Raw genomic sequence first — 26,661 nt, forward strand, 5'->3', positions numbered from 1 at the left:
AGCAAGTTAGACAGACACTTGGCTGGGATGGTTTAGTCAGGGATGCTCCTGCCTTGAGCAGGGGCTGGATTATATGACCCCATGAGATCCCTTCCAGTTGTACTTTTTCAGAGCATCCTATGGTCCTATAACATGGCATATTATATTTGCTATAACTAGGGACTTTTCCCTGGTTCTTCTTTCACACGTCCTCATTTTACACTAATGGCATCGGTAGGGTTATTTCTGATTTGCAATAAAGTGAGAGAACAATCAGTTCTGTATGCACACAGTTGTGCTGCTCTAGTTTTTGCAGGGGTCAAAAGAATGGTTCTTCTCTTCCTAATACATCCAATGATGAATCCTATTATACAGGAAACTGAACCCTGTTCAGAAGAGGCCTACCTACATACAGCATAAGTTGTATTTAATTCTGTTTTGGGGGTTGATTGGGTCATATATAAGGGTTTTGTCAAAGGGGGTTTGTGCAGGTCTGTTTGACACATGTGCAACACAGTTTTCCTTAGTTGTGCCAGGTGTTGTATTCGTAAAAATTAATCTGTGTTGGTAAAGGTGGTCAAAACATTTTGGACAAAGAAGTTTTCCATTGGAATATGTAGCTTAATTGAAAATTAAGTATTTGGCAGGGACTTATTAATATTGACGTATTTTCCCAGCAGAATGTTGAAATGAACCCTTTGGACTTTGCCACTTCATTTTGATTTTGCAAAAATGTTTTATTTTTAAGAGTAATAACAGTACATTTTTGATAAGTTAAAACATTTGGGCTTTTATATCAAACATTGCTAATATTTTTATGCATTATAGTCACTACTACATACTGTACATTTGATATATAATATTATGTTCAGATATTATCAAAATGAAATGATGCAACATGATTTGTCTAAATGTTTTAATGCTTCTGAATCAGAATTTTTTAGATTTAGGTCTGAAAAATTTCACAGTGTTGACTTTCCATTCCAATTCAGAATTTCAAAATATCAGAATATTCTGTGGAAAAGAAATTCCATTTTCTAACCAGCTGTAATTTGGTGCAAATAGAAATAAACTTAATGACAAGAAAAAGAAAATAGAGAATATGAACTAGGTTTGCAAATCCACCCTAGAGACAGGGAGTTTCACAAAACTTAGGCTCCAAAAAGTTTGCCCATTTCTCTTTGTGTATTATACTTCTGTAAACTAGCTTTGTTCAGTGAAGCAACCAGCAACACATTTGGTAGTATGAAAGAAACCAAAGCTTTCAACATGTGATGCTAATTACATGGTCAAAAAGACACTTTAATCAAGAATTTATTATTGGTTGCAAATCTTTATTACTGCATGCAAGACTAATTTATGAAAAATCATACAAATAGTTCACTTTCAAAACCTGTGAGCGTCGTCTTGTCTTATTATTTCCTCTTTGCATGCCTCCATGTGAAAGTATTCTATAATTATCTTGGGCCAAATTCAGACCTTATGTAAAGTTGTATACAGGAACTAAACCTGGCACTTTGTGCACACAGGCTGCGTACAGATGTTAAAAAATAAAAAAAAACCCCAACCCTTGTGCTTTACTGGAAGAAGCAGTGCAGCTCTGCAGCATCTGTATAGATTGGGTGCTTCAGCAGGGCTTTTCGTTGCTTTTAGCTAAAACTGATTCAGTCAGCTATTAGATAAAGCACAAAAACACCCCACTAAAGCACCCATTCTTTACAGATGTCAGATGAGCTAAGTCCAGCTAAAGTGCTGCCTCTTTTAGGAATGCTCCTACGGGGCATTATGTTGCCAGTATTCCCCTCTTCTGGGAATGCTCCTACAGGGCTCCTGCGGTGAGTTTAAAGGAAAGCACCCTTTTTGTGAGTTTTGTTTAATGTCTGCAAGCACCCACAGTGCCTGATTCCCCCGTGCCTGATTTAAGCTTGAGCCATTCTGATGTTGCAGCATTTTGCACAGATGTTAAATAGGTGCTGGGGTATGGAAAATCAGGCCTGGAATATTTACTTTTGAACATTTTCAGCATTTAGAACAAAAATATATATATTTTTATAAAAATCTAACACTAATAACATATTGCCACCTGCTGGTCACTTATACAGATGTGCATTTTTGATAATGGCAAGTACTAATACTGAATGTCTGTAATACTGAAACAGTTCTTTAGCACTAACTGCACACAGCTCAGATTTGTAGGTTTAGGATTAAACATCTTCATTTCATTTCTCCTGTTTTGCACAGAATGTCCCCAGGGTACATATGGTTATGGCTGCCGGCAAATATGCGACTGTCTGAATAACTCAACTTGTGACCACATCACAGGAACTTGCTATTGCAGCCCAGGCTGGAAAGGAGCAAGGTGTGATCAAGGTAACTGTCTCTTTTGACATGAAATCAAATGACTATGAAAGTTCTGCAAAATATCAATGGAGTTATTCCTCTGCAATGTCATATGTTCCTAAATATTAAATTCAGTCACTAAAATGAGCTGTATATATAAATGGCTTTCTTGTTTGTTTAAGAGTGGTATTTTGTGTTTAGGACTCTTTACTCATCAGGTGCCTTATTGATAGATTATTGGAATGAGACCTGTGAATGTCTGAGTTAGGGAAAGTATATATTTGCCTTTTTAAGCTGCATTTGATGATATTTCTTCAGTGTAATATCATACAACTTCTATATACAGCTTCTGGTGGATTGTGTACATTATACATTATATGTTTTTTGCCTAGAGAACAGAATGCTATTTCAGCCCCTCGAGTACATAGGTGTAAAAATCACATTACTTTTGCAGTGTCTCTGGTGAGGGTATGTGTGTGTGTGTGTGTATATGCATTGGGTAAAGCTGGGGACAGCTTTCCTTTTTTTTTTTTTAACCTAATTTTAACTGTATTTAAATCCAGAAATAAATATAATATACTTTACAAATAGGATTTAATTCTATGTTCTGTACAGATAATACTTGCATGGATTTATGCCTTATATTTTCACTTTCTTTTGTTTTCCAGCTGGTGTAATCATAGTAGGAAACTTAAACAGTTTAAGCCGTACCAGTACTGCTATCCCCACAGACTCATACCAGATAGGTGCTATAGCAGGCATCATTATTCTTGTCCTTGTCATCCTCTTCCTGCTAGCACTATTCATCATTTATAGACAGAAGCAGAAGGGGAAAGAAACAAATATGCCAGCAGTTACCTATACACCTGCTATGAGGGTCATCAATGCAGATTACACCATTTCAGGTAGGTGCAGAGCTGCGTGGGGAGCATAACTAAGTAAATCACAGTTGGAATGAACAGGAAGGTTTTTTTCTCTCTCCCTCTTGACTTTCACAACTATTTGTTTTCTTTATCAAACCCATAAACTATCTACATGCATGCTTTTACAGATCTGAGAAAGGATAGAATACCTCCTCATCAGCTAGAAGCATCCAGTTTGGAGCCCACACTACCATAAGTAGTCCTCAACTTGTTGGAAGGTTGCAGCCCCCTTCCATTAAGTGTCATCTTCCAGGGGCACTGTGTTGTAGCTCTGAGTGAAACTGGAACAATAGCCAAAGCTTGGAGTTGCTGCATATTATGCAATATAGCTTTTTAATTGGTGCATTTAGCCTAATTATACTAGAAAATATGTGTACTACATGTTTACCTTTAAACAAAAAAAAATACTGGCAACATACCATGCAATTATATGTGCCAAAATATATTTTTAGATTTAGGAAATACAGGGCATGTCTACATGTTGCCATATGGTGACGTTGCTACTAACGTAACCACCTGTACTGTGACATGCATGTGGTGCACAGATTTTGCCACTGCATCACTGTAGCATGTTAAAATGGGGAAGTGCACTGTATGGCAACCTAGTGCATCGCTACATTGCTGTAGGGCAATGTGTAGATGCAACCACATAGTAAGTAACCATCAATCCTTCTGGTGACCTCATGAGAGGTCACCAGGACCTTTGATGCATACAACTAGGCAGGAGTATGAATGGGTAGAGGCTGCCCAGACCTTTTATCTCTGCTTTAGGCCAATGAGACAGCATCCAAATGGCAGACCAAGTCCAGACATGTGGTGCCTCAATGGATGTTGAACTGAACCCCAGTCTCCGATGTGGAGACAAGGATTCTATTACTGAACCACAATAGCAGGTTAGGAAGTCTGCTGACAGTTTATATTGCTCTGTTCTTCTCATAACTATTTATACAGCATAAGAAAGGGTGAGAAGACATGGTTTTAGCTAAGAATGACATTGAACCAGTGAGTTGGATACAAAGGCATTGCAGGAGGCAGGGAAGCATGAGATGTGAAGAGAGTGGGGAAAGGGAGTTGGGACAACAGCCATGCACTAACCTCAAAAGTCGTGCAGGATTTGGAAAAAAAAAAAAAAAAAAGCAAGGCAGTTTTCATTTAAATCCTGTTGCCTAGGTGGAGGTATGTGAAAGGTGGGTAGATACGGTCACACTCCTCTGTATACATGAAACTCCAGGCAGCAGCATCCTAAACATGAATTAGGAAAGCTTGGTCTTGTGGGGACACAAACAGCAATCATCAAAGCAGACAAAGGTATGTTTGAAAATTGTGGAATAGGGAAGTTACAATTAGCACCAAGGGTGACAGCTTATGGAAGCGAAGGGACTGAATTGAGAGAAGGGATGGAATTATACTCAGAAGTGTGTTTCTTTGCCCCAGGGGAAGACCTGTTATATCAGTAGCTATTCTGTATCTTTGATTTATATAATTTAATAAATATTACAATTAAAATACAATTTAATAATTTTAGAGCTTCATTTCTTGAGCAATATTGAAGCAATCTCTAAAGCCAATGGATTCAGAGTATCAGGAATGTATCCTCAAAAGGCAGTACCATGTTCCTTTAAATTATGCATTTTCCTTTCCCTTTCTTTTCAGAAACCATTCCTCACAGTAATGGTGGAAATACTAATAGTCACTACTTCTCCAACCCTAGCTATCACACCCTAACACAGTGCACAACCCCATCTCATGTCAACAACATGGACAGGATGACCCTTGCAAAGGTAAAACACCATGAAATATAGTGGCAGTTGTGCAGAACAGGGAAATCAGTGTTTTCTTTTTCATTGTGCATTTTTATGAAAGTCATTTTTGTAAAGTAGTTGATTCCTTACTCTCTCATACTGGATTTATTTCTATTTCCTACAGTTATCCCCTTGGGTGAACACTGGCTTTAAGCTGTATTATCTTTCTTTCTTTCAAATAGACTAAAAACAACCAGCTCTTTGTGAATCTTAAGAATGTGGAACCTGGAAAGCGAGGTGCAGTTATCGACTACGCAGGGACATTGCCTGCTGATTGGAAGCATGGTGGCTACCTCAACGAGCTCGGTAAAGACAGAGAGAACGGGTAGCATACGTGATCCTGCCTGGGTCTGATGGATAGCCGATCAGTGATTTTGCAGGGCATGGGCACAATCTGGTGGTTCTTCTCTGAAGGTAGCAGATATTGCCAGGACAGTCAGTCTTGCTGAATTGGGTTGGAATGGGTCAAAGCCATGACCTTGATTCTTTTTCAGGTTGGATAATGGCGTATTATTCACAGTTTCCACAGTGAAAACTGTGGCTCTACTACCTGGACATCTGAGGCATTGTGATTCAACCCTGTGCCCAACACAGAGGCAATGGAACCTACATTATATTGCTAATCCTCTTTTTATCTAATATTATAAGACAGAAGGCATATGGATCATAGAGTCATTCTTGTAAAAATGTACTGGCCTGTTCAGTCAATAAGATACTGCAGAGTCCCATTTTTATCTCCAGAATGAAGTACATGTACTTGCATTTCAGAAATAAAATGTATTTTTGCAAACAGTTATTAAGAAACATGGAATACAGAATTTATTTAAATCACCTTCTTGCCAATATACAATTAGATCCCTGGTAGATGTACTACTGGAAATTAAATTAGCAATGGAAATGACAGGACATCATAGCAAAAAAGCCCAAACTGTATTTTGAAAAATAAAGAAGGGCTTAGCTAGGCCAAACCTTGTTAGAATACTATAGCCAGTTTCTCAGCCTAAATTAAGTCCCCCTTGTACCGTTGGAGTAGCAGCTAGAGGATAGGAAACTGGTAGTGGAAAACTATTGTCCCTCTTTTTAGGCCAGCGCCTCCTTATCCTACTGTCCTCTGGCATTCTAGGCATACTTTTGGTCACCATCTCAAATCTGCTGAGTACATCTGTCTGAAACCTGTCCCTTTTGTTTTGACTTGCTGGAAAATGGTAAATTTGCAAATTTGATGAAGTTTTAAAAACTGAAACAAAGCTAGAGGACAGAAAGAGTAGGATTCATTTTATGGTGACTTTTTCAGCAAATGTTCTCTGTACAATGAAAACCATATGATTTATTTTATATAGTATGTAAAAACTAGTAGGAAGTGTCTCTGCACTACACATTTTTGCCTTACCAATAAATGTAGATGAAAGCCAGAGTAGGGAGCAGGAACACATGCAAAAGGCACACCAGATATGAAAGAATCAGGGTGGAGAGTTTATATCTCTGTCATAGGGAAGATCATAGAATCATAGAAAATAAGGGCTGAAAGGGACCTCAGGAGGTCATTTAGTCCAACCCCTGCTCAAAGCAGGACCATCTCTAGCTAGATCATTCCAGCCAGGGTTTTGTCAAGCCAGGCCTTAAAAACCTCCAAGGGTGGAGATTCTACCACTTCTCTGGGTAACCTGTTCCAGTGCTTCACCATCTTCCTAGCAAGAATGTATGTCCTCATATCCAACCTAAACTTCTCCTGCTGCAGCTTGAGACCACTGTTCCTTGTTGTGTTATCTGTCACCACTGAGAACAGTTTAGCTCCATCTTCTTTGTAACCACCCTTCAGGTAGTTAAAAGCTGCTATCAAATCCCCTCTCAGTCTTCTCTTCTCCAAACTAAATAAGACCAGTTCCCTCAGCCTCTCCTCAGAGATCATGTGCCCCAGCCCCCTAACCATTTTCATTGCCCTGGACTCTTTCCAAGTTATCCACATCCTTTCTGTGGTGGAAGGCCCAAAACTGGACACAGTACTCCAGATGTGGCCTCACCAGTGCTGAACAAAGTAGAATAATCACTTCCCTCAATCTGCTGGCAATGCTCCTACTAATGCAGCCCAGTATGCTTTTAGTTTTCTGGGAAACAAGGGCACATTGCTAATTTATATCCATCTGATTATTCAGTGTAACCCCCAGGTCCTTTTCTACAGAGCTGTTGCTTAGCCAGTTGGTCCCAAGCCTATAACAGTGCATGGGATTCTTCTGTCCTAAGTGCAGGACTTTACACTTGTCCTTGTTGAACCTCATGAAATTTCTTTTGACCCAGTCCTACCCCTGCACTTGATGTCATCTGCAAACTTGCTTAGGGTGCAATCCATCCCATCTTCCAGATTGTAAATGAAGATATTGAACAAAACCGGCCCCAAAACTGACCCCATGAGCACTCCACTTGTTACTGCCTGCCAACTCGACGTTGAGCCATTGATTACACCCTGCTGAGCTTGATGATCCAGCCAGCTTTTTATCCACGTTACAGTCTATTCATCCAACACGTAGTTCCTCAGCTTGCTTGCCGGAATGTTGTGGGAGACGATATCAAAAGCCTTGCTAAAGTGCAGGTATATTACGTCCGCTGCTTTCTCTGCATTCACAGAGCCAGTTATCTCATCATAGAAGGCTATCAGGTTGCCCAGGCATGACTTGCCCTTGGTAAATCTATGCTGACTATTCCCGAACACCTTTGCCTCCAAGTGATTATAAATAGATTCATTGAGGACTTATTCCAAGATTTTTCTGGAGACTGAGGTGATGTTGACTGGTCTGTAGTTCCCGGGATCCTCCTTCTTCCCTTTCTTAAAGATGGGCACTATATTTGTCCTTTTCCAGTTGTCTAGGACCTCTTCCAATTACCATGAGTTCTCAAAGATAATGGCCAGGAGCTCTGCAGTTACATCAGCCAACTCAGCACTCTCAGATGCATTGCATCCAGCCCTGTGGACTTGTACATGTCTAGTTTTTCTAAATAGTGCCTATTTAGAAGATACTCTCTCAATCCTAGGGAGACAAGGTTTAAGGGGCACAGGTCCCCCTTAAATGCATATCTTTTTGCATTTTCTTCTGACTGTTGTGTGCATTTACTGGGATTGGTTGAAGATCTAGCACCCAAAAACTAAAAAAGTTGGCTGATGGTAACAGTGTCAATTTATCAAAAACCCAAACTGCCAGCCTAAAAGAGTGCTAATATTGTGCCAATATTCAAACAGAGGAAGTGGAATGAACAGGGCAACTACAGACTGGCTGACCTCACCTCTGTCCAGGGCAAAACGACAGGGATATGGGCTCTCATTAATTAAGATTTAAAGGAGAAAAATGTAATTAATGCTAGTCAACATTTTAAATGGAAAATAGATCTTTAAAGATATTACAAGTTTGGCAGACATAGTTGTATAGATGTAATATTCCTTGACCTTTTGTAAAATAATTGACTTAGTACACATTCTGATTAAAAATAGTATAATACTTTAAATGAATTATGAATTGGCTAATGAGAATTGTCAGTGGGAATCATCACATGATGAGGGGATTATGTTGGGGTTTTGCATGGCTTAATACTAAGCCCAAAGCTATTCATCATTTTCATCAACAGCAGTGTGGAAATAAATATAAAACCACTGCTGATAAAACTTGTGAATGAGACCAAGGTTGGCAGAGCAGTAAATAAAAATGAAGACAAGGCAGTCATGAAAGGTGCTGTGGATCACTTGGCTAGCTGAGCACATTTAAACAAAATACACATCTGGGAACAAGAAGTGCAAATTACACCTACAGCATGGGGGACTATATCCTGAATAGTAGTGACTCTAGAAAAGTTCTAGGGGTTTTAGCTTATATACAATGCAAAGCAGCACCACACTGAGACACATCAGTGAGCACTCTCCTAAACTGGAAATTGTGCAGTCCCAACAGTGTTTACCGGCCTATGTACAGTACCATACTCAGACAGCTTCTGTTTCAGGAGCTTGTGTGCACTGAATTAGTTCTCTTTGTGCTGTTCACCTCTGCTTATAGATACATAGATTGTAAGGCTGGAAGGGACCTTGGAAGATCATTGGGTCCAGCCCCCTGCACCAAGCAGGAAAGCTAACTGGGGGTCAGGTGACCCCAGCAAGGTGACTATCTAGTTTTATCTTGAACATTTCCAGAGTAGGTGATTGTACCACCTCTGAAAGGAGCTTATTCCACGCTCTGGACACCCTGACTGTGAAGAAGTTTTTCCTAATGTTGTGCCTGAATCGATCTTGCAGGAGTTTGTAGCCATTACTCCTCATTTTCCCCTCAGGTGCCCTGGTGAACAGTTGCTCACTGAGCCCTTGATGTATACTCCCCTAGTGTAGTGGTAAGCTGCTGCTAGGTCTCCTCTCAGCCTTCCTTTCCTCAGGCTGAAGAGTCCCAGCTCCCTCAGCCTTTCCTCATATGGCTTGCCTTTTAAGACTCTGATCATACAGTGTGCTCTTCTGTGGACTCTCTCAAGCTTGTCCATGTCCTTGTTAAAGTGTGGTGCCCAGAACTGGATGCAGTACTCCAGCTACAGTCTCTCCAGCACCTTCTAGACATAGCCATAGTCCACAAGCAACTCAATATGATTTCTCTTGGCAACATTATGGCAAGAAGGACTACTGACTAGAGTGTAATCAGAAAAGCCATGAGAACGAGTAGGAGAGTGGTTTTTTGGCATTGGTTAAACCAGTACTGGAATACTACACACAGCTCCGTGTCCACATTTTTAAAAAGATGTTGAAAAATTGCACAAGGTGCGGAAAAGACCTGCAAAATTGATTCAAGGGCTGGATAAATTTTTTTTACGGCTGAGAAAGCACAACAGGAATCAGTACTTGGCAACTGAAGCTAAACAAGTTCAGACATTGGAAGTGATTGATCACTGGATCAATCTACCAGGGGAAGTGGTGGATCCTCTGTCTTGTGATGACTTTGAATAAAGAGTGGAGGATGATTTTCTAAAAGATGTGCTTTGGCCAAGCACAAATTATGCTTTAGTTAAACAAAGTTATTGAGCTAAATACAAAGGTAACTTGGTGAGATTTAATGACCTGTGTTGCACAGGAAATGAGACCAGCTGATCTAACCGTCCTTTCTCACTTTAACTCTATAAATCTAGGAATACTCTGCTCAAGGAACCATTATTAGTCAATATATAGGTGCAAAATCACATTAACTTGGAAGTATACCTGTGTTCTTCTCACAGAATAATTTCTCTGCTGAGAGAGAAATTAAGCATGAATTGATTCATAGAGATTTAGAATCAATGATTTTAATTGGATTTGCTAAATATTCTGTATTTTTGTTTCTCCTTTTTCATAGGGGCTTTTGGACTTGACAGAGGATATCTGGGAAAATCCCTGAAAGGTGAATTTTCATTTTCTGATATAATTACATGAAATTACATATACAGTCGAGTCGCATCTTACACGTATTTAACTTACGCGAATTCAGCTATACGTGCTCAGCTGCTGGGGCTGGCCGCCGGGTGCTGGCCAGGGCACAATGCATAATGCGGCACTGCGTGGTACTGCCTGCATGCACCTGCACGTTCTGGCATGGCTGGGGGGCGGCAGCTCACTAACGCTCAGCTGGCTGCCCTGGCGGGACGAGGACGCGGAGGACGAGAGGGGCAAGGAGTGCGTGCAGAAGGCACAGCTGTTGCGCTGCATGCATGGGCTGTGCAGCGCTGCACCCATCTTGTCCGGGCCATGTGGTGGCGGTGGCTGCTTAGCACCAAAGCCCGGCGGGAAGGGCAATTTCAACTATACGCAATTTTCGCCTTATGTGCTGACTTCGGAATGTAACCCCCACATAAGATGCAACTCGGCTGTATGTATTTCATGTCATGTTGAGAATTATTTTTGGTTTTTGAGACAGGAGACTATATTAGAATTCTAGATCATGTTGTGCCTTATCACTGAAATGATGCATGAAAGAGTGAAAAGGTAATAAGAGTTTCTTTCTGCCCCATATATGCCCCATATGTTGTCCAACAAACCCCCACTTCCTACTCCCAGGGGAGCCTCCCCAGCCTCCCATCAGGCAGACCCCAGCTGGGGTCCAGTGCAGGCCAGGGTAGGGATTTAAACCTCTCCCCACCCCTCTGTCATTCTCAGCTGGCTTGGCTGGGCTGGGGCCTGGCCACACCCTCCCCGCCCCCCCCCCCCAGTTCAAGCAGGAAGAAAGGAAAAGCCTTCTGGGGTCTTAACTCCTCCCCTTCCCCCCCACCAGGCAGACCCTGGCTGGGGTCTGGTGCTGGGCTTTCCAGCCCCACTCCCCCCATTTCTGTGCCAGCCAGAGCAGTTATAATGTTTTGACTAGGGAGAAAAGGAGTGGGGAAGACCCTGCTCTGCTGGAGCAGACAGTACACCCCAGGGCTACAAAGCATCCTGGGATGCTGGAGGACTGTAAATTAACTTAGAAAAGTAGGAGGGGGTACTCACCAGTCCCCCCCTCTCCAGTAGGGCAGGGCCCCCCAAATCCCGGGCAGGCCCCCCCCTTGCCCGAAAACAGCTTTCCCCGACAGCAGGCCCACTGCACATGCACACAGTTTAAAAGGGCCCGCCAAACAGCAAAAAAGCCCAGTTAGGCTCCAGAGCGGCGAGAGACATGCGGATGAAAGCCCTCCGTGTCCCCGCTCCCCAGACACCTCAGACATCCCCCAGCAGCCGCAGACCCCACTGCCGACCACCAGCACAACCGGAGGCAAGTGGGGCTCATGGTGGGAAGGGGTTAACCCCTCTCTGAGTGGGAGGAGGCTGCCGTGAGGAGCCAGGGTAGGTAAAGCCCCCGCCCAGGCCCCTACTTCGCCCAGCCCCCCAGGGAGCCACGCGACCAGAGCCACGTGAACAGGCTGCACAAACAGGTGCGCTTGTCTGCCAGCGCGTGAGTTAACGCAGAGTTTGCACAGGAGGGGGCGTGGGAGGGGCCAAAACCCTGCCTGCAAACCCCCCAGGGTAGTCAGTCCCAGCCGCAACCAGCCTACCAGAGGCATGACACGGATGGGCACACACTGCACCCCTTGGGTCCCCTTGGGCTCTGTGGCCCCCCCATCAGGCAACTCAGAGACTGCCACCCAGACAGAGCCCCTGGTTCTGGGCACCATGCAGACGGAGCCCCTGGCTCTTGCTTGCAGGAGCTGCCTGTCCCTTTTTCAGGCTCTGGGGCCTGGGAGCATCACCACCTCCCCGTGTGGGGTCTGCTCCCTTTTGGGGTCTTTGCCACGCCAGCTGGAGGAGCTGCAGGCCAAAGTCCAGATACTACGTGCCATCAGGGACTGTGAGCAGGAGATTGACTCCTATTGCCAGGCCGTTCTCCCTTGGGAGCCGGAGGGTAGACCACCATCTCCCTCAAGGACAAAGGAGGACTCCGGGACCTCCCACTCTGTCCAGTCTGTCCAGTCAGGGGCATGGATCAAGGTGGTCAAGGGCCCTAAGGCCCGCCGCACCAAGGCTGCTGCCCTGCCGGAGCTTAGCAACAGGTATGCACCTCTTGCAGCTCCAGCAGAGCCTGCTGAGTTGCTAGCTCCTGCAGGCAACACAGACTTACCTGCAGCTACTGTCCCCGCTCTCCCCAAGACAAAACGTAAGGTGTTTGTTGTGGGAGACTCCATCCTGAGGGGGACTGAGGGGGCAATCTGCTGCTCCGACCCCTTAGCCTGGGAAATCTGCTGCTTCCCGGGGACCCACATCTGGGACATTGCGGAGAAGATCCCAAAGCTCCTCCAGCCCACAGACCACTATCCTATGCTCCTTATTCATGTGGGCACAAATGTCACAGCTCGGAGTGCTCCCAGCCAGGTCATGAGGCGCTACAGGGATTTGGGAGCGGGGCTTAAGGGTCTGGGAGCATAGGTGGTGTTCTCATCAATCCTCCCAGTTTCGGGCTATGGGCTGAGGAGGGAGAGGAGGATCCACGTAGTCAACCAAAGACTGCGGCGCTGGTGTCATCAGGTCGTCCTGCTCAGTGCAAAGAATTATGATGTCACTGGGATAACAGAGACCTCATGGAACTCCACCTATGACTGGACCACAGGTCTATACCCTGTACAGGAGGGATCATATAGATAAAAGGGGCAGGGGTGTAGCTTTCCTTCACATAGAGAGCTACATGTCCCTGCAAGCTGATATTGGCAAGCAGGGTGGACAGGTAGAGACCCTCTGGATTAAAATTTGTGGGGAACATGGCACAGGGGACACAACAGTGGGAGTCTACTACACACCTACCACCCAAAGTCCTGAGTTTGACCAGGAGTTCGCCCAGGAGCTGGCTGAGGCCGCATGCTCCAGGACCATGATTCTCATGGGTGACTTCAATTACCCAGACATCTCATGGGAGGATCACTCAGTAAAATCCGAGCAGTCACAAAGCTTCTTCTCATGCGTGGATGACCTCTACCTGACTCAAGAAGTCTATGGGCCAACGAGAGGCAAAGCACTGATCGACCTGGCACTGGCTACAGGGGATGAGCTAATCGGTGACCTAGTGATCGATGGGAAGCTGGGTGATAGCAACCACGAGCTGATCACCTTCACCATCCGCCGTAAAGCTGGCAAGTCAATCAGCAACACGGAAGTCCTTGACTTCAGAAAAGCCAACTTTGACAAGCTCAGGAGGCTTGTCAGTCAGGCCCTAAGGGACCATGTCCCTCAGGAAGAGTGGCTGCTTCTCAAGGGAGTGATCCTCAATGCACAAGCTAAATCTATTCTATCTCGAAGCAAAGGCAGCAAAAGGGCACAGCAGCCCCCCTGACTCTCCAGGGATCTAGCAGGCCTCCTAAGGGTAAAAAGAAAAGCCTACAAAGGATGGAGGACAGGATTAATCTCCAAGGAGGATTACTCTGCACTGGTCATGCAGGGAGGAAACCAGGAAAGCCAAGGCTGCAACTGAACTCCAACTAGCTTCGAGCATCAAGGACAATAAAAAGTCCTTTTTCAGATATGTGGGGAGCTGGAGGAAAAGCAAGAGCAACATTGGACCCCTGCTGAACCAGATGGGGCAACTGACAAATGATGCCCAGGAAAAAGCCAACCTATTAAATGGGTACTTTGCATCAGTCTTTCATCAATCCCATGGGACACCCATGCCCACTACAGGACAGGGAGGACCAGATGAGGGAGATCCCCTGCCCTTCATTAATGCTGACCTCATGAAGGAACACCTTGAGAAGCTGGATACCTTCAAGTCAGCCAGCCCTGACAATCTGCACCCCAGGGTACTCAAGGAGCTGCTGAGCATCATAGCCCAGCCCCTGGCACAGATCTTTGAAAACTCCTGGCGCTCTGGTGTAGTGCCCGAAGACTGGAAGAAGGCCAATGTGGTGCCGATCTTCAAGAAAGGGGGGAAAGTGGATCCAGCTACCTATGGGCCCATTAGCCTGACTTCTATCCTGGGGAAGATCTTAGTTTATTAAAGAGGCCATCCTTAATGGACTGGCCAAGGCCAAAATCCTAAGGGATAGCCAGCACAGGTTTGTTGTGGGTAGGTCTTGTTTTACCAATCTCATTTTCCTCTACAACCAGGTGACCTATCACCTGGACAAGGGAGAAGAGATTGATGTCATATATCTTGACTTCAAAAAAGTCTTCGATCTGGTATCCCATGATCACCTCTTGGCAAAACTAGCCAACTGTGGCCTTGGGTCCACCATGATCCACTGGCTGGGAAACTGGCTCCGTGGTCGGACCCATAGGGTTATAATTGATGGAAGTCACTCGTCACGGTGTCCTGTGACCAGTGGGGTCCCTCAAGGCTCTGTCCTTGGACCCATATTGTTCAACATCTTCATTAATGATGTAGACATTGGAGTCAGGAGCGGACTGGCCAAGTTTGCCGATGACACCAAACTTTGGGGCAAAGCATCCACACCAGAAGACAGGCGGGTGATCCAGGCTGACCTGGACAGGCTCAGCAAATGGGCGGATGAGAACCTGATGGTGTTTAACACCAAAAAATGCAAGGTTCTCTACTTTGGGAAGAAAAACCTTATAGGCTTGGCAGTGCTATGCTGGTTAGCACTACAGAAAAAAGAGATTTGGGGCTCATCATTGACCACAAGATGAACATGAGCCTGCAATGCGATGCTGCGGCTAGTAAAGCGACCAGAACGCTGGCTTGCATCCATAGATGCTTCTCGAGCAAATCCCGAGACATCATTCTCCCCTTGTACTCAGCCTTGGTGAGGCCGCAGCTGGAGTACTGCATCCAGTTTTAGAGTCCACAATTCAAAAAGGATGTGGAGAAGTTTGAGAGAGTCCAGAGAAGAGCCATGCGCATGATCAGAGGTCAGGAAAACAGACCTTACAACGACAGGCTGAGAGCCATGGGGCTCTTTAGCCCGGAAAAGCGCAGGCTCAGGGGTGATCTGATGGCCACCTATAAGTTTATCAGGGGTGACCACCAGGATCTCGGGAACGTTTGTTCACCAGAGCGCCCCAAGGGATGACGAGGTCAAATGGTCATAAACTAATGCAAGACCATTTCAGGCTGGACATAAGGAAGAATTTCTCTACTATCCGAGCTGAAACAGTCTGCCACAGGAGGTGGTTCAAGCACCTACTCTGAACACCTTCAAGAGCAAACTGGATGCTTATCTTGCTGGGATCCTATGACCCCAGCTGACTTCCTGCCCTTTGGGAGTGGGGGTTGGACTTGATGATCTTCTGAGGTCCCTTCCAGCCCTAATGTCTACGAAATCTATGAATCTTCCCTCCCATTCTTAAGCAGGGACAGGCTAGGAGGAAGCAAGGGCCATTACTAGGGGAAACTGGCTGAAAGCTGCAGCCAGAAGCTAGATTCCCCTCCCCCCTTGTACCAAGAGTGAACTTCTGTTTGGTCTGGGGAATCACTGTAACTCAAAACATTCCTGGAAAGCATCCTCAGTTACATTGGGGAGCTGCACCTATGTCTGCAACCTGAGTGCACTGAACTTCTGTTCTGTTATAGGTTTAAACTGCTTTCTGATCACTTAAACTGGTTTATGTGTAACTTCAGTACCTAGCCTAGATTGAAAAATAAATTAAAGTCCTTGCTTTTGACTTCTGGTCAAAATTAAGTCGGCACCCTAAATTAAGTTGGCACCCGAAATACCACCTCTGTCCCCATGCAAGAGCCGTATATTCAGTAGAGGTCTTCAAAGTGGACCCCAGTGGTATAAATGAGAGGGGCTACTTGCAGGGAGAGGGCACCCAGTTATGGAATTTTCTTCCCTTCTTAATCTAAAATACACTAAAACTTATCTCCTTTGAGGCTCTGAGAAGTTACTTTTTGCCAGGCCTTGATGGGAACTAAAAGCCTGGGAAGATGCAAGGAAACGTGTGTGCTTTGAGCTCTTGAGTTGCCTGGTTTGCTGGTAGTAGGATCTACTACTGGATTCTATTGCCTTACTATTGTCATCTTACAGATTAATTTTGTTGCATTTTTAAGTTATGTCAAGGGCACACAGAGTATGTGGACAGATGTCCTTTTTCAGTATTTGTATAAATCTGAAGAATAACTTAAATATGTAGACAAGCAGCTATTTATATCCATTCCTTGCAAAAGGAACCCAGTTTAAATTAAAAGAATCACTTATAATGAATCTATGAAAAGGATTGCTGAATGTTCTTAAAAGATTTTGGGGTACCTGATTTGAGACCCCCTCAAATCAGATGTAGGTCCAAAAAAACAATAAATTCATCTAATCTTTTCCCAACCCGAGGAAATATTTCCTATCCCAAATCTCCATTATTTTTCCTTCAGCCACACTTAACACTGTAATCCTTGGGCATGTATACACATGCTCCAGGAGTGGTGGTGGTGGGGTGGGGTGTATCATGTGTATCACCCAGAGTATCATGTGTGTCAGCAACCCTGGGCTGAAAAATGGTGGTGCGGGCAATTTAACTAAAGCTCATTCAATGAGCTTTAGTTAAAGCACCCCTGCTGCCATTTTTCAGTGCAGGGATGCTGATACATGTGATGCTGGAGTCTGCTGCAATTACAGTACATCACAGCGGCCTCACTGCATGTCTATAGGCACACACAGTTTCCAGTCACTTTCATTAAGGAAACCAGTAAGTTAATCATAGGTTACCTATGTAACTAACCTAACTAAATCATAACTAAGAATAGGTAAGAAACTAAAAATAACATAGTATATTTTCACAGATGCCATGGCCATAATCTTACAAACCAAAGGACATTGTGCCTTCAGCTGCCTCCCTATTATTCTAGGAATATTGCAAAGACAAAATTTTGTAGAATTGCCAGTTAAAGCAAGAACCTGCAAATTACCTTTATTTAGTGCCAGATCCAAATGTAAGAGTAAAGGTGGTCAGTACTTTGTCGTAGACACTTGTCCTCACGCAAGAATACATCTAGAAAAAGCAGAGCAGTAGAGCAGAACAGTAATGTCTTACACACATTAACTACTGTGTTAGACACATTTGGGGGAATCATTATGACTGGTTTTATGTAGAAACTGATTTGTGAGAAACTGTAAAAATAACATATAGCAGAAGGCCTGTTTTGTGACTAAATTTCTAAAATCAAAGTTTATATTTATATATTATGAAGTATATTCAAAATAATTTTTTAATAATGTCTTTTTTCTGTCTTTAGATCTGGTGAAAAACTCAGAATACAATTTAAGTAACTGCTCACTAAGTAGCTCTGAAAATCCATACGCTACCATAAAAGATCCACCAGCGCTGGTACCAAAAAACACAGAATGTGGATATGTTGAAATGAAGTCACCAGCACGCAGGGACTCGCCATACACTGAGATCAGCAACTCTGCTTCAGCCAACAAGAATGTCTATGAAGTTGGTAAGTACAGTCTGTCATTACATTTTTAGATAGTGCAGAATAAGGACAAATTGCACAAGACTCCCTTTGAGTAAGGGTCACCAAAAATGGGCAAAAAGCACTGAAAAATATTGACACTTTAAAAGTGTTTAACTATTCTATAGCTGTATGAACAATTACAACTTTGAAATATGTGATGCGATTCATAATAAAATACAGTTTTAGGTACCTTAGTTGTTATTGCCTAATTAAATGGCACCCCCTAATTTTACTTCTCTGGCTCTTTTTTGAGCAGTATCTTTTAAGAAACATGTTTAGCCTTTTTGTGGCATGTTAACTCAGCTCTGTACTAGGTGAAGCATGCTCAATTGACCTCCGGCCATGCAGATCCAGCCTGCGGAGCCATATCACCCAACCTGCCAGGCTCACCATGGGTCCGAAAATTTGGAAGCAGGGAGCAGTGGCAGTGTTAATTGCCACTCCCCTGCTGGCTTATTTCTGGACATGTGGGGAGCCCAGCAGGCCAGATAGTAAACCTAGACGTGTGGGGCAGGGCCAGGGTGGTGCAGGGCCCCTTGTACTAATCCCTCAAAAGATCACTCCACCCACTGATCTCCATGTCCACTGGTGCTGAAGGGCCCCTGATTCTGCAGCAGGCCATGCCCCCAACTTCTGGTGGCCTGCTGGTAATCTAGCAGGCTAGACAGAGTAGCTCCACAGACTGGATCTGGTTCATGGGCAGTATGTTTGATACCCCTGATATAACTGACCAGCTTTGCAGTCAACAATTTTTGTGGTTATTGTTGGGGATTCTTCCTTATACCCAATTTCTTTCTCTTTGGGTTGAGTCTGGCACAAGAATGTAACCCTGGTATTATGGGTCTAGAAGCTGGTGAGGCTCTAGAGTCCTTGATACAACTCCTGACTTTTCCTGCGTGCTCAGCCTCTGGTTTTCCAGACACGCATGAAAAGAGTCACTTTTGTACAACCATTCTTGAAGAGAATGATTTACAGATTCACAGAAATTTAGGGCTGGAAGGGACCTCGTGAGGTCATCAGGTCCAGCCCACCTGTTCTGGCCTTGCACGGTTCTTGGCTTAAGATACTGCCAAGGAAGAAAAACTGGAAATGGGAGACTGGAGGTACAGAAAGGCATACAGGGATTCTTGCTCTCAAGCCCTGAGGACAGCTAAGTGCACAGGAGAGCACTCATTGGCTGTCCACCTTCTATCCTGCCCCTTCCCTTATAGGGGGTGAGAAGAGAATGGAGCACTGTGGGATGGTGGAGGACCCTCTGTTATGCCCTGTAGAGTGAGCAGAAATAATAGGGAGCACTTTGGCCATTTTTTAGAGCACTTCACAAGGTGCTTACATCTGTCTACTTGCTCTTTTAAGCACCCCAAAAGAGTTTGAAGTGCTTCAAATGTTAAATCTGTCCAAGGCCCTACTTAGCCTTTTCTCTGCTGTGTGGAGTTTGCAAGCTCCATCACAGCTATGTTGTCTTAATTTCAGAACTTGGAGCTGGGTGAAAAAAAAGTCTTCATTTTTAAGTATAGGGGAATATTGAGCAAGACTATTTTGTTCATTTTCATGAAATGCAGTATTTTCCTCCCATTTGTCCTTGTGAGCACATTACCATGTGTTCTCTTTTATCACAGAACCTACAGTGAGTGTCGTCCAGGGAGCATTCAGCAACAATGGACCTTTCAGCCAAGATCCGTATGATCTTCCAAAAAACAGCCACATTCCATGCCATTATGACTTGCTACCAGTTCGAGATAGTCCGTCCACTTCTAAGAAAGAGATCAGCAGTGAATGACACTTCAAAGGTCATTGTGCAGAACAGTGGAACTCTTAAGGAGAACAGCAGCCTGGTTATATCCTCCTCCTAGTTTGCCATCAGTTTGGCTCCTAATCCATTCAGTAGACAATTTTTGTATGTTAACCAAGAATCTCAAGATGAGGTTTGTATACACACATGGTCGATGGATAGATGCCAAGTTGAGGAGGTCCGGATCAGATTTTTAATTAAAATTAATTTTATAGAGATGCCAATGCAGCACATATACAGCGTAACATACTGGCTTAAACACAGTAGTTTGCAGTACAGTTCTGTTAATTCCTATTTCTGCAACTTTGAAACTGGAATACAGGTTTGTTGTTTGCTTCCTCATGTTTCAAAGTAGAGATGCCCCCAGGACAGTTCAACTGACCAAACACCTACCTTGTATAGGTAATCTGACTCATCATTACCTATGAGAAAAATGGTCCTGTTCCTAAATTTCTTCACTTTGCAATGTATTGCAGTGGATTGTCTTTCGTCAAGACACAAAGAGACATGGTCTGAAGGTGTGTATAGGTTGCAATACTGCAACAATTTGGAAGACTCAGGACAAGATTTTTCTTATGTCCATATTTTGCCATGAAAATACAATGCCTGAGTAATTTTGAAGGTGATGAAAACACTGCATGCAATAATGTTACTGCTATGCCTTGAGATACCCCACATTTGTAGTTTTGGGCACCAATAGTTCCCAGACAGTTGGCACATTTCAGTTGCATATACTGCAGTTCCGACTACTCTTCCTGTCATACACAAGTAATAATAGCATATCAGTAAACATTTCATAAATATATAAATGAAATCAGTTTATTTTTGTCAGAATGGACTGTGTGTGCAAGGAATTGATAAAAATGATGAGTGTTATGAATCTGAAATCAAGGAAAGGTTTAAATTTTATAAACAAGTAGTCTATGGGCTGTAATATAGGGTAAGAATAGTACATTGTTTTGATTAATTTTCCCCTAGAAATGATGGAACAATCTCTCCATATTTGCTAAAAAGGCACCTTTTCTTTTTCATAGTTGATGTAGGGAAAATATGCTTAAGCTGGTCTTTTGCATTGCTAATAATGTATACCCCATTTTTCATTAACTTGTATCTCTGCTTTAAATTGTGTATCTATGTTTCTAGTGTTCTAGTTTATAACTGCAAAAATATTCTCTTGTGTATCCATGGTTTCTTGCATTTTTTACCAACTGACCGTTATTTTTCTGTTTAAGGAGTAGTGTCCTTTGCGGGGAGAGCATAAAAATGAGATTTAATATAATACTGAAGTCCACCAATGATGGATTAACCAAGCTGAAGTGTAATGTATATGGATGGAATGAATTAGCCAAAAAGAGAGAATATTTTAAGGTGTTTTCTTTGAGGGCTAATAATTATGACAAGAATGCAAAATGAGTTTGCACAGATGGAAAAGAAAATGGAAGACTTCACTTAGAAATGAGCTCACTTCTTTGCCCTACTGTATGGAACCTGAAGGCATTCTCTCCTCTCCAGCTCCCAAATATAGTCAATCCATGGTCAAGGCCTCATGTATTCTGCAATTAAGTGGAAGTAGGGTTTCCAAGGACTCTGCCCCTTTAATCAGAATTGTGTTTCATTCATTTTTAATTGTGGAAGCTGGTGCAGTGCTGGCTCCATGAAGCTATAGACTGCTTGAAGCAATAGCTGTACATTGTCTGGCCTGCCCATTTTGTCTCAATGGGATGTTTAAATTTAGAAACTAAATAGGACAGTTTAAATGTCAGTATTAGTAATGATCCCACTGCAACCATCTTAGTGAAGCCTTCTGCTAATGTCCTTATCCCATAGTCCCAAACAGCCTCTCACACCTTCCCAAAGTAGTGACTCTGTATCCTGACACAAGTCGATGATAGGAGGTCACAACCTTTGAATGCTTTAGAACTGTATGGTATGCTAGGTCAAGGATTTTGATATTTGTGTGCTCTCCAATCAGTACAATAGGTGAAGACTGGTTTACTTTAGAGTCAAAGAATTGCTGACATCATACGTTTCCTAGAGTCACAGCTAGCAGCATTTTGTACAGTAGATAGTATACAGAGCCTCAGCAGTAAGAAAATGGGTAATAATGCCTGGAGTTCAAGCGACAGTAGTCACGTTTACCATTGTCATTACAGTGGTGACAGATTAGAGCTCTTTAATGACATTACCCGTAGCTGGGCTCAGGCCGTGTGACATGATTGGCTGTATGGGATGCCCCTTTGCATAACTTTCTCTCTTCATTCAGAAGTATTGGCTGCTTTGCAGGCATATTTAGAGCTCCCTGGGCAATTCTTGCACATTCTTGTAAAAGCTGGTTGACCAGATCAGGACATCAGAAATGTAAAAATTAACAGTGAGTTTACAGAAGTCAAGTAGCACTCGACACCAAGTGGAAGACATTCACCTGATTGAATTTGTGTGTGAATAGGTACATGTAGTGCTGTGGTATACATGTTTGTATTGTGTGACCCAGACTTAAAAATAAAGCTGTTCTTCTCTAAAGCTGTGAATAGAAAATGCAATATTTTGCAACTGGGAAGTTATGATAACTGTCGTCTTTTGCTGGTTACATAAATTGGATTTGATGACCAATAGAACAGCTTTTCTTTGAAACATAACAACAGAAACTCATATCTACTTTGTGTAATACACAGGTGGTAAAGAACAAAGAGAACCACTTTTAATGTGATTAAAAGTTACAAATGTGATGCAGATCCTGCAGATCGTCAAATATGTATTCAGCCTAATTCTTGCAAAAACAAATATGGCTCTGGAGTTCCAGTACTAGTAAAAAAAACAAAACGTTATCCCTACTTATTCCAGATCTATATTTGCCCTTGATATACTATATGTACGTCACGTAAAACAGCTATGATTTTCTGTCTGTTTGTGCATACATATTTGCCTGCAGTAATTAAATGATCTTTATAAACAATATCTGTATATCATTACATTATGAGAAAAAGAAACCAACACAATACATCATATAGTCATTTTCTGTAATCTGTGATTTGAGAAAAAAAATAGTCAAGACTTACAGGTATTAATAAAGGCGACATTCTGTCCTGGCTGATTCAACAAGGGGAAGCAGAAACATTCCCAGAGCCCTTCCCTTAGCAAACCTGTCATCCACAGTAGGATCCTGAAGTACATTATTAATCAGATATTCCTTGGAAAACATTGCATTAAGCAGCACCACAGCTGACATCTCACTGCTGTTGAATAGCTCTTGCTGTAGATTACAGCATTCTCATTTATTAGAAGGGGACATTTAGATGCTTCCCAGGCTGTACATGCTGTTGTGCTACCTGGCCGTCTTTCCAAACACCCTGTTGAGATCTATGAAGAGAGATCATCTAACCTCTCATACATGTGAAATAAGGCTCCCTATGTCCTTATACGTTCAGGGTGCATTGGTGTGAACACTATCAAAATTAAGGATGGATATCCCCAACTTGAACACCACTGCAACAAAGAACACAGTTTTGCTCCAAATTAATAGCTGATTTTAAATACCAAGCAAAATACCCAAAATTTTAAACAATTTGGATAAATTGTCCTGGTCATTTAGAATATTGATGAACCTCAAAGACATATGTTTTCCTTTTCAGTGATTTTTAATCCCAGCATACTTTTTAATTCCTGTGCATAAACATTGTCCTCATCTTGATCTGGACAGAAAACTCATTACTTTTAATAGGAACTGAATATAGAGATTAGGAGGTAAACAGATACCATACATTCTGCTGGGGCATATAACAATCCCAGTCTACAAAGTCAAATCATGAAGTAAAATTACAATTAAAATATATATTAAACTGGCAAGCATGCTGTTAAAATGGTTTTCAAAATAGTTTGACTATTCGATTGTTGAATAGGGTTGCATTTCCAAATAATGAACTTTACACTGCATCTTTGAAATCTAGACTGAAGAATACACAGCTAATTTTGACAGAAATGCTTTATATTAAAGACCTGTGTATATACTATCTTAAATCACTTAAAATGGACAGATGCTTGTTTATTAACCCTTGTACAGAAAACCTGGCTTTTTAAAACATAGTATAATTAATAGTAGTGCCATAGAACAGGAACTAACTGTTATATTTTCAGTGCTTTACCCCAGCCAATGTCCACTTTGATATGATTGAATTGTAATATATTTTTTAAAGAAAACCTATAAGCTATGTCTGGCTTTTTTTCTCCCTCAGTTGTAACAAAAATTGTTCATTGTTGAGATATTTCTATTTTCCAAAGATGACTGATGCTCATCATATTGCCCTTCACTACTGAGACTTTCACTACATGTGCTAGTAGGTTACTGTAATAAACTTTCTAATAAAAGACTTGAAATATTGTGTTTGATTTTGTCAATATGTTTTCGTCTTTGTCCAGAGGCATGGTGACCATATGCCTCATTTTGTCTGGGCTAGTCCTCATTTAAATATCTGTCCAGGTGCTCCCATTGATTTGGTCAAATTAATGCGCAGGGCATTATCTCCATGCATCTTTTTGATATAGCAAGGTAACAGAGTCTTTGAAGACTCCAGTGATATCAAGCAGCAAATTGTTTTCCTAACTGTATTCTAGCAGTAATTATATATATTTTTTCTGATTAAGGAGAATAATTTATTACATTCCCCATGGCATGTGAAGAGCAAGAGTGTTTCATCTCTCACATATGATTAATGTGTGATTAATGTTCCCATGAGCATGAACAGGTGGTGTTGATGAAGTCTTTTTTTTAAGAATACAGACAATTTCTTTGTGCTGCAAGGAATCTTGTGAAAATTTCTTTCATAGTGCATAAAATGGAGGCAACTTATCACTAGTGCTTGCATTGTGGCAGGATTTTCCACATTATTCCCTTCCATTTTTCTAAGATTTTAAATACCATTGAACGTAGACCATGTAACAGGGTTAGGTCTGTGAACATAAGAAGCTGCATACTGGGTAAGTACAGCCTATCTAGTAGTCTGCCAACAGTGGCAGTATTAGGTGTTTTAAAGGGCATACGTAGGGTGATCCATCCCCTGTCACACCTTGACGTTTTACCATCATTGGTTTAGAGATGCCAGATGATACATCCATGACTGTTCTGTTTAATAGCTATTAATGGACCTATGACCTATGAGTTTCTTTATTCTCCTTTTGAAGTTGGCTATGCTAGCTCCTTCTACAATCTCCTGTGGCAATTAGTTTGGGACTGTGGGGGTAATGGAAGTAAAATCTTACTTTTTTCTCACAAAAGTAGGCCAACATGCTTCTAAATACATGCCAGGGAAGTACTGTTGAGTAAAACATTTTCCTTCATTACTGCTCTGCTTAGTAAACATTTCAAAGAGTGCACAAAAGAGAGCTGTAGATGCTCTGTAGATATTTGCAAACCAACAGAATAGATGTCTGAACTCAAGGGCTTGAAACTTGAACTCAAGGGCTTGAAGCTGCAGGCAGTCAGCAGATGATAGTGTACCTGGCTGGGAGGACGGGGGCCAACTGGAAGTGATGGTCTGCTAATGAAGGTGGAGTATTAAAGAGACTTAAGAACTCCAGGAGAAAGTGCTGAAGGAGGAAAGGGGAAGCTGTTTTGCTAGGAATAGGACCAGAGCTAAAATTGTTCTTCTCTTAATGTCTGGGAGAAGGCAGAAGGTTTTGGTTTGCTTGTTCGGCTTGTTGTGGAGGCAAGGTGCACTGTGTAAAATAAACTGATCCAGGATCCTGAAACCAGAGCTGACTCACAAACCCCCCTTACACTGAGAAAGCCACCTTCATATGACTTGAAATATGTATAAGACTACAGATCGGGTTTGTATAGTTACATAAACAGGGTACATGTAAAGCAAGGCTTTTTGGGTCTTGTGTTTTGGGATGCAGTATGATCATTTCTGGGAGTCTTATAACACACTTTCTCTATGGCACTCAATATTGGCCACTGTCAGAGATGTGATACTAAGTTAGATGGAGGGCTGCTGCTGCATCCTGGTACAAATAACTGTATTCTAGACAGTTACACCTGTTCTCAACTGGCTTCCCAGAGCAGAATTGCAGACCTTTCCTAAGCAAGACCAGCTTGCATAATGATCTGTTTGGAAATTTCTCCCATCTTGTTTACAAATAAGTATTGTAACCTCTTCCTATATCAAGAAACCTCTTCCCGGAAAGCCCAAAAGCACTGTGTGGAATCAAGCCCCCGCCCCTCACTCCCACTCTGCACGTGCCCAGGACAGAAAGCTGAACGATGTTGCTGAAATGCAAGCTCAAGCTGTATACTCTGACCAAATGCCAGGCAGGGAAATACAGAGTGAGAACAAGCAGGCAAGGCTTGATTGTCAAAAAGGACCCCAGTCTTCCTAGTGAGGCAGGACAGATGTGCCCTTTGTTTCTTTTAGGTTCATGATTTTGCTCTTCTCAGTGTCCCCAAAATAAATGGGAAAATTCCTAATTTGGGGTCAGGTTCTCTCCCATTCTGAAATTTGTTCTGCAGAGGAGAATAGGAGGGAAGCATCAGTAAATTTCTTATTCTCCACCCTAGCTCTCTGGGTGGAGCTGTGCTGGCCTCAATATGTTAGATATACTCGATAATGAGCGCAAACAACCATATGTCAGATGAGGAATAGCAGCATCAAACCCATTCCTGCCTTACCTCATCCACCTTCCAGGAATATGCCAGGTACAGGAAGATAGGCATATGGCTTGCCTAGGAGTGATTTAAAGGAGGAAGAACTTTATCTGTGGGTATTTGATTATTGTTTCTACATCTGTATCTATTGGAATCTGGCATAAGAGCTAGAAAAAGAAAAAAATGAGTAACAGAAAGAAAAGCTGGAGTGTCAGGTATTATCAGCTGTGATTGCTTTCATCTTTTTTAAGTTTATTTAAAAAAGCTTTAAAGAGTGTTTCTATTACAGTTCCAGATCTTCCCTCTGATTTTTCCTCTGATGTCTCCTGCAGGC

At 42.6% G+C, this 26,661-nt stretch overlaps 1 protein-coding gene across 6 annotated transcripts in view; it reads left to right on the forward strand.

Annotated features, from left to right (window-relative positions):
• Positions 1–24,059, forward strand: part of MEGF10 (multiple EGF like domains 10) — a 174,694-nt gene extending 150,635 nt beyond the window's left edge. For all 6 annotated transcript variants that reach the window (XM_090038492.1, XM_090038487.1, XM_090038488.1 and 3 more), the window contains 7 exons: positions 2,221–2,349; positions 2,988–3,224; positions 4,896–5,023; positions 5,227–5,350; positions 10,393–10,437; positions 17,674–17,880; positions 19,518–24,059. In XM_090038492.1, the coding sequence (XP_089894618.1) occupies positions 2,221–2,349; positions 2,988–3,224; positions 4,896–5,023; positions 5,227–5,350; positions 10,393–10,437; positions 17,674–17,880; positions 19,518–19,678 (1,031 nt within the window). In that variant the 3' untranslated portion in view covers positions 19,679–24,059. The remainder of the gene's footprint in view (positions 1–2,220; positions 2,350–2,987; positions 3,225–4,895; positions 5,024–5,226; positions 5,351–10,392; positions 10,438–17,673; positions 17,881–19,517) is intronic.
• The last annotated feature ends 2,602 nt before the right edge of the window (positions 24,060–26,661 follow it).

The sequence above is a fragment of the Crocodylus siamensis genome, chromosome 3 (assembly GCF_052110815.1).
Source record: "Crocodylus siamensis isolate JL-2025a chromosome 3, ASM5211081v1, whole genome shotgun sequence".
In the NCBI taxonomy this organism is placed as follows: Eukaryota; Metazoa; Chordata; order Crocodylia; family Crocodylidae; genus Crocodylus; species Crocodylus siamensis.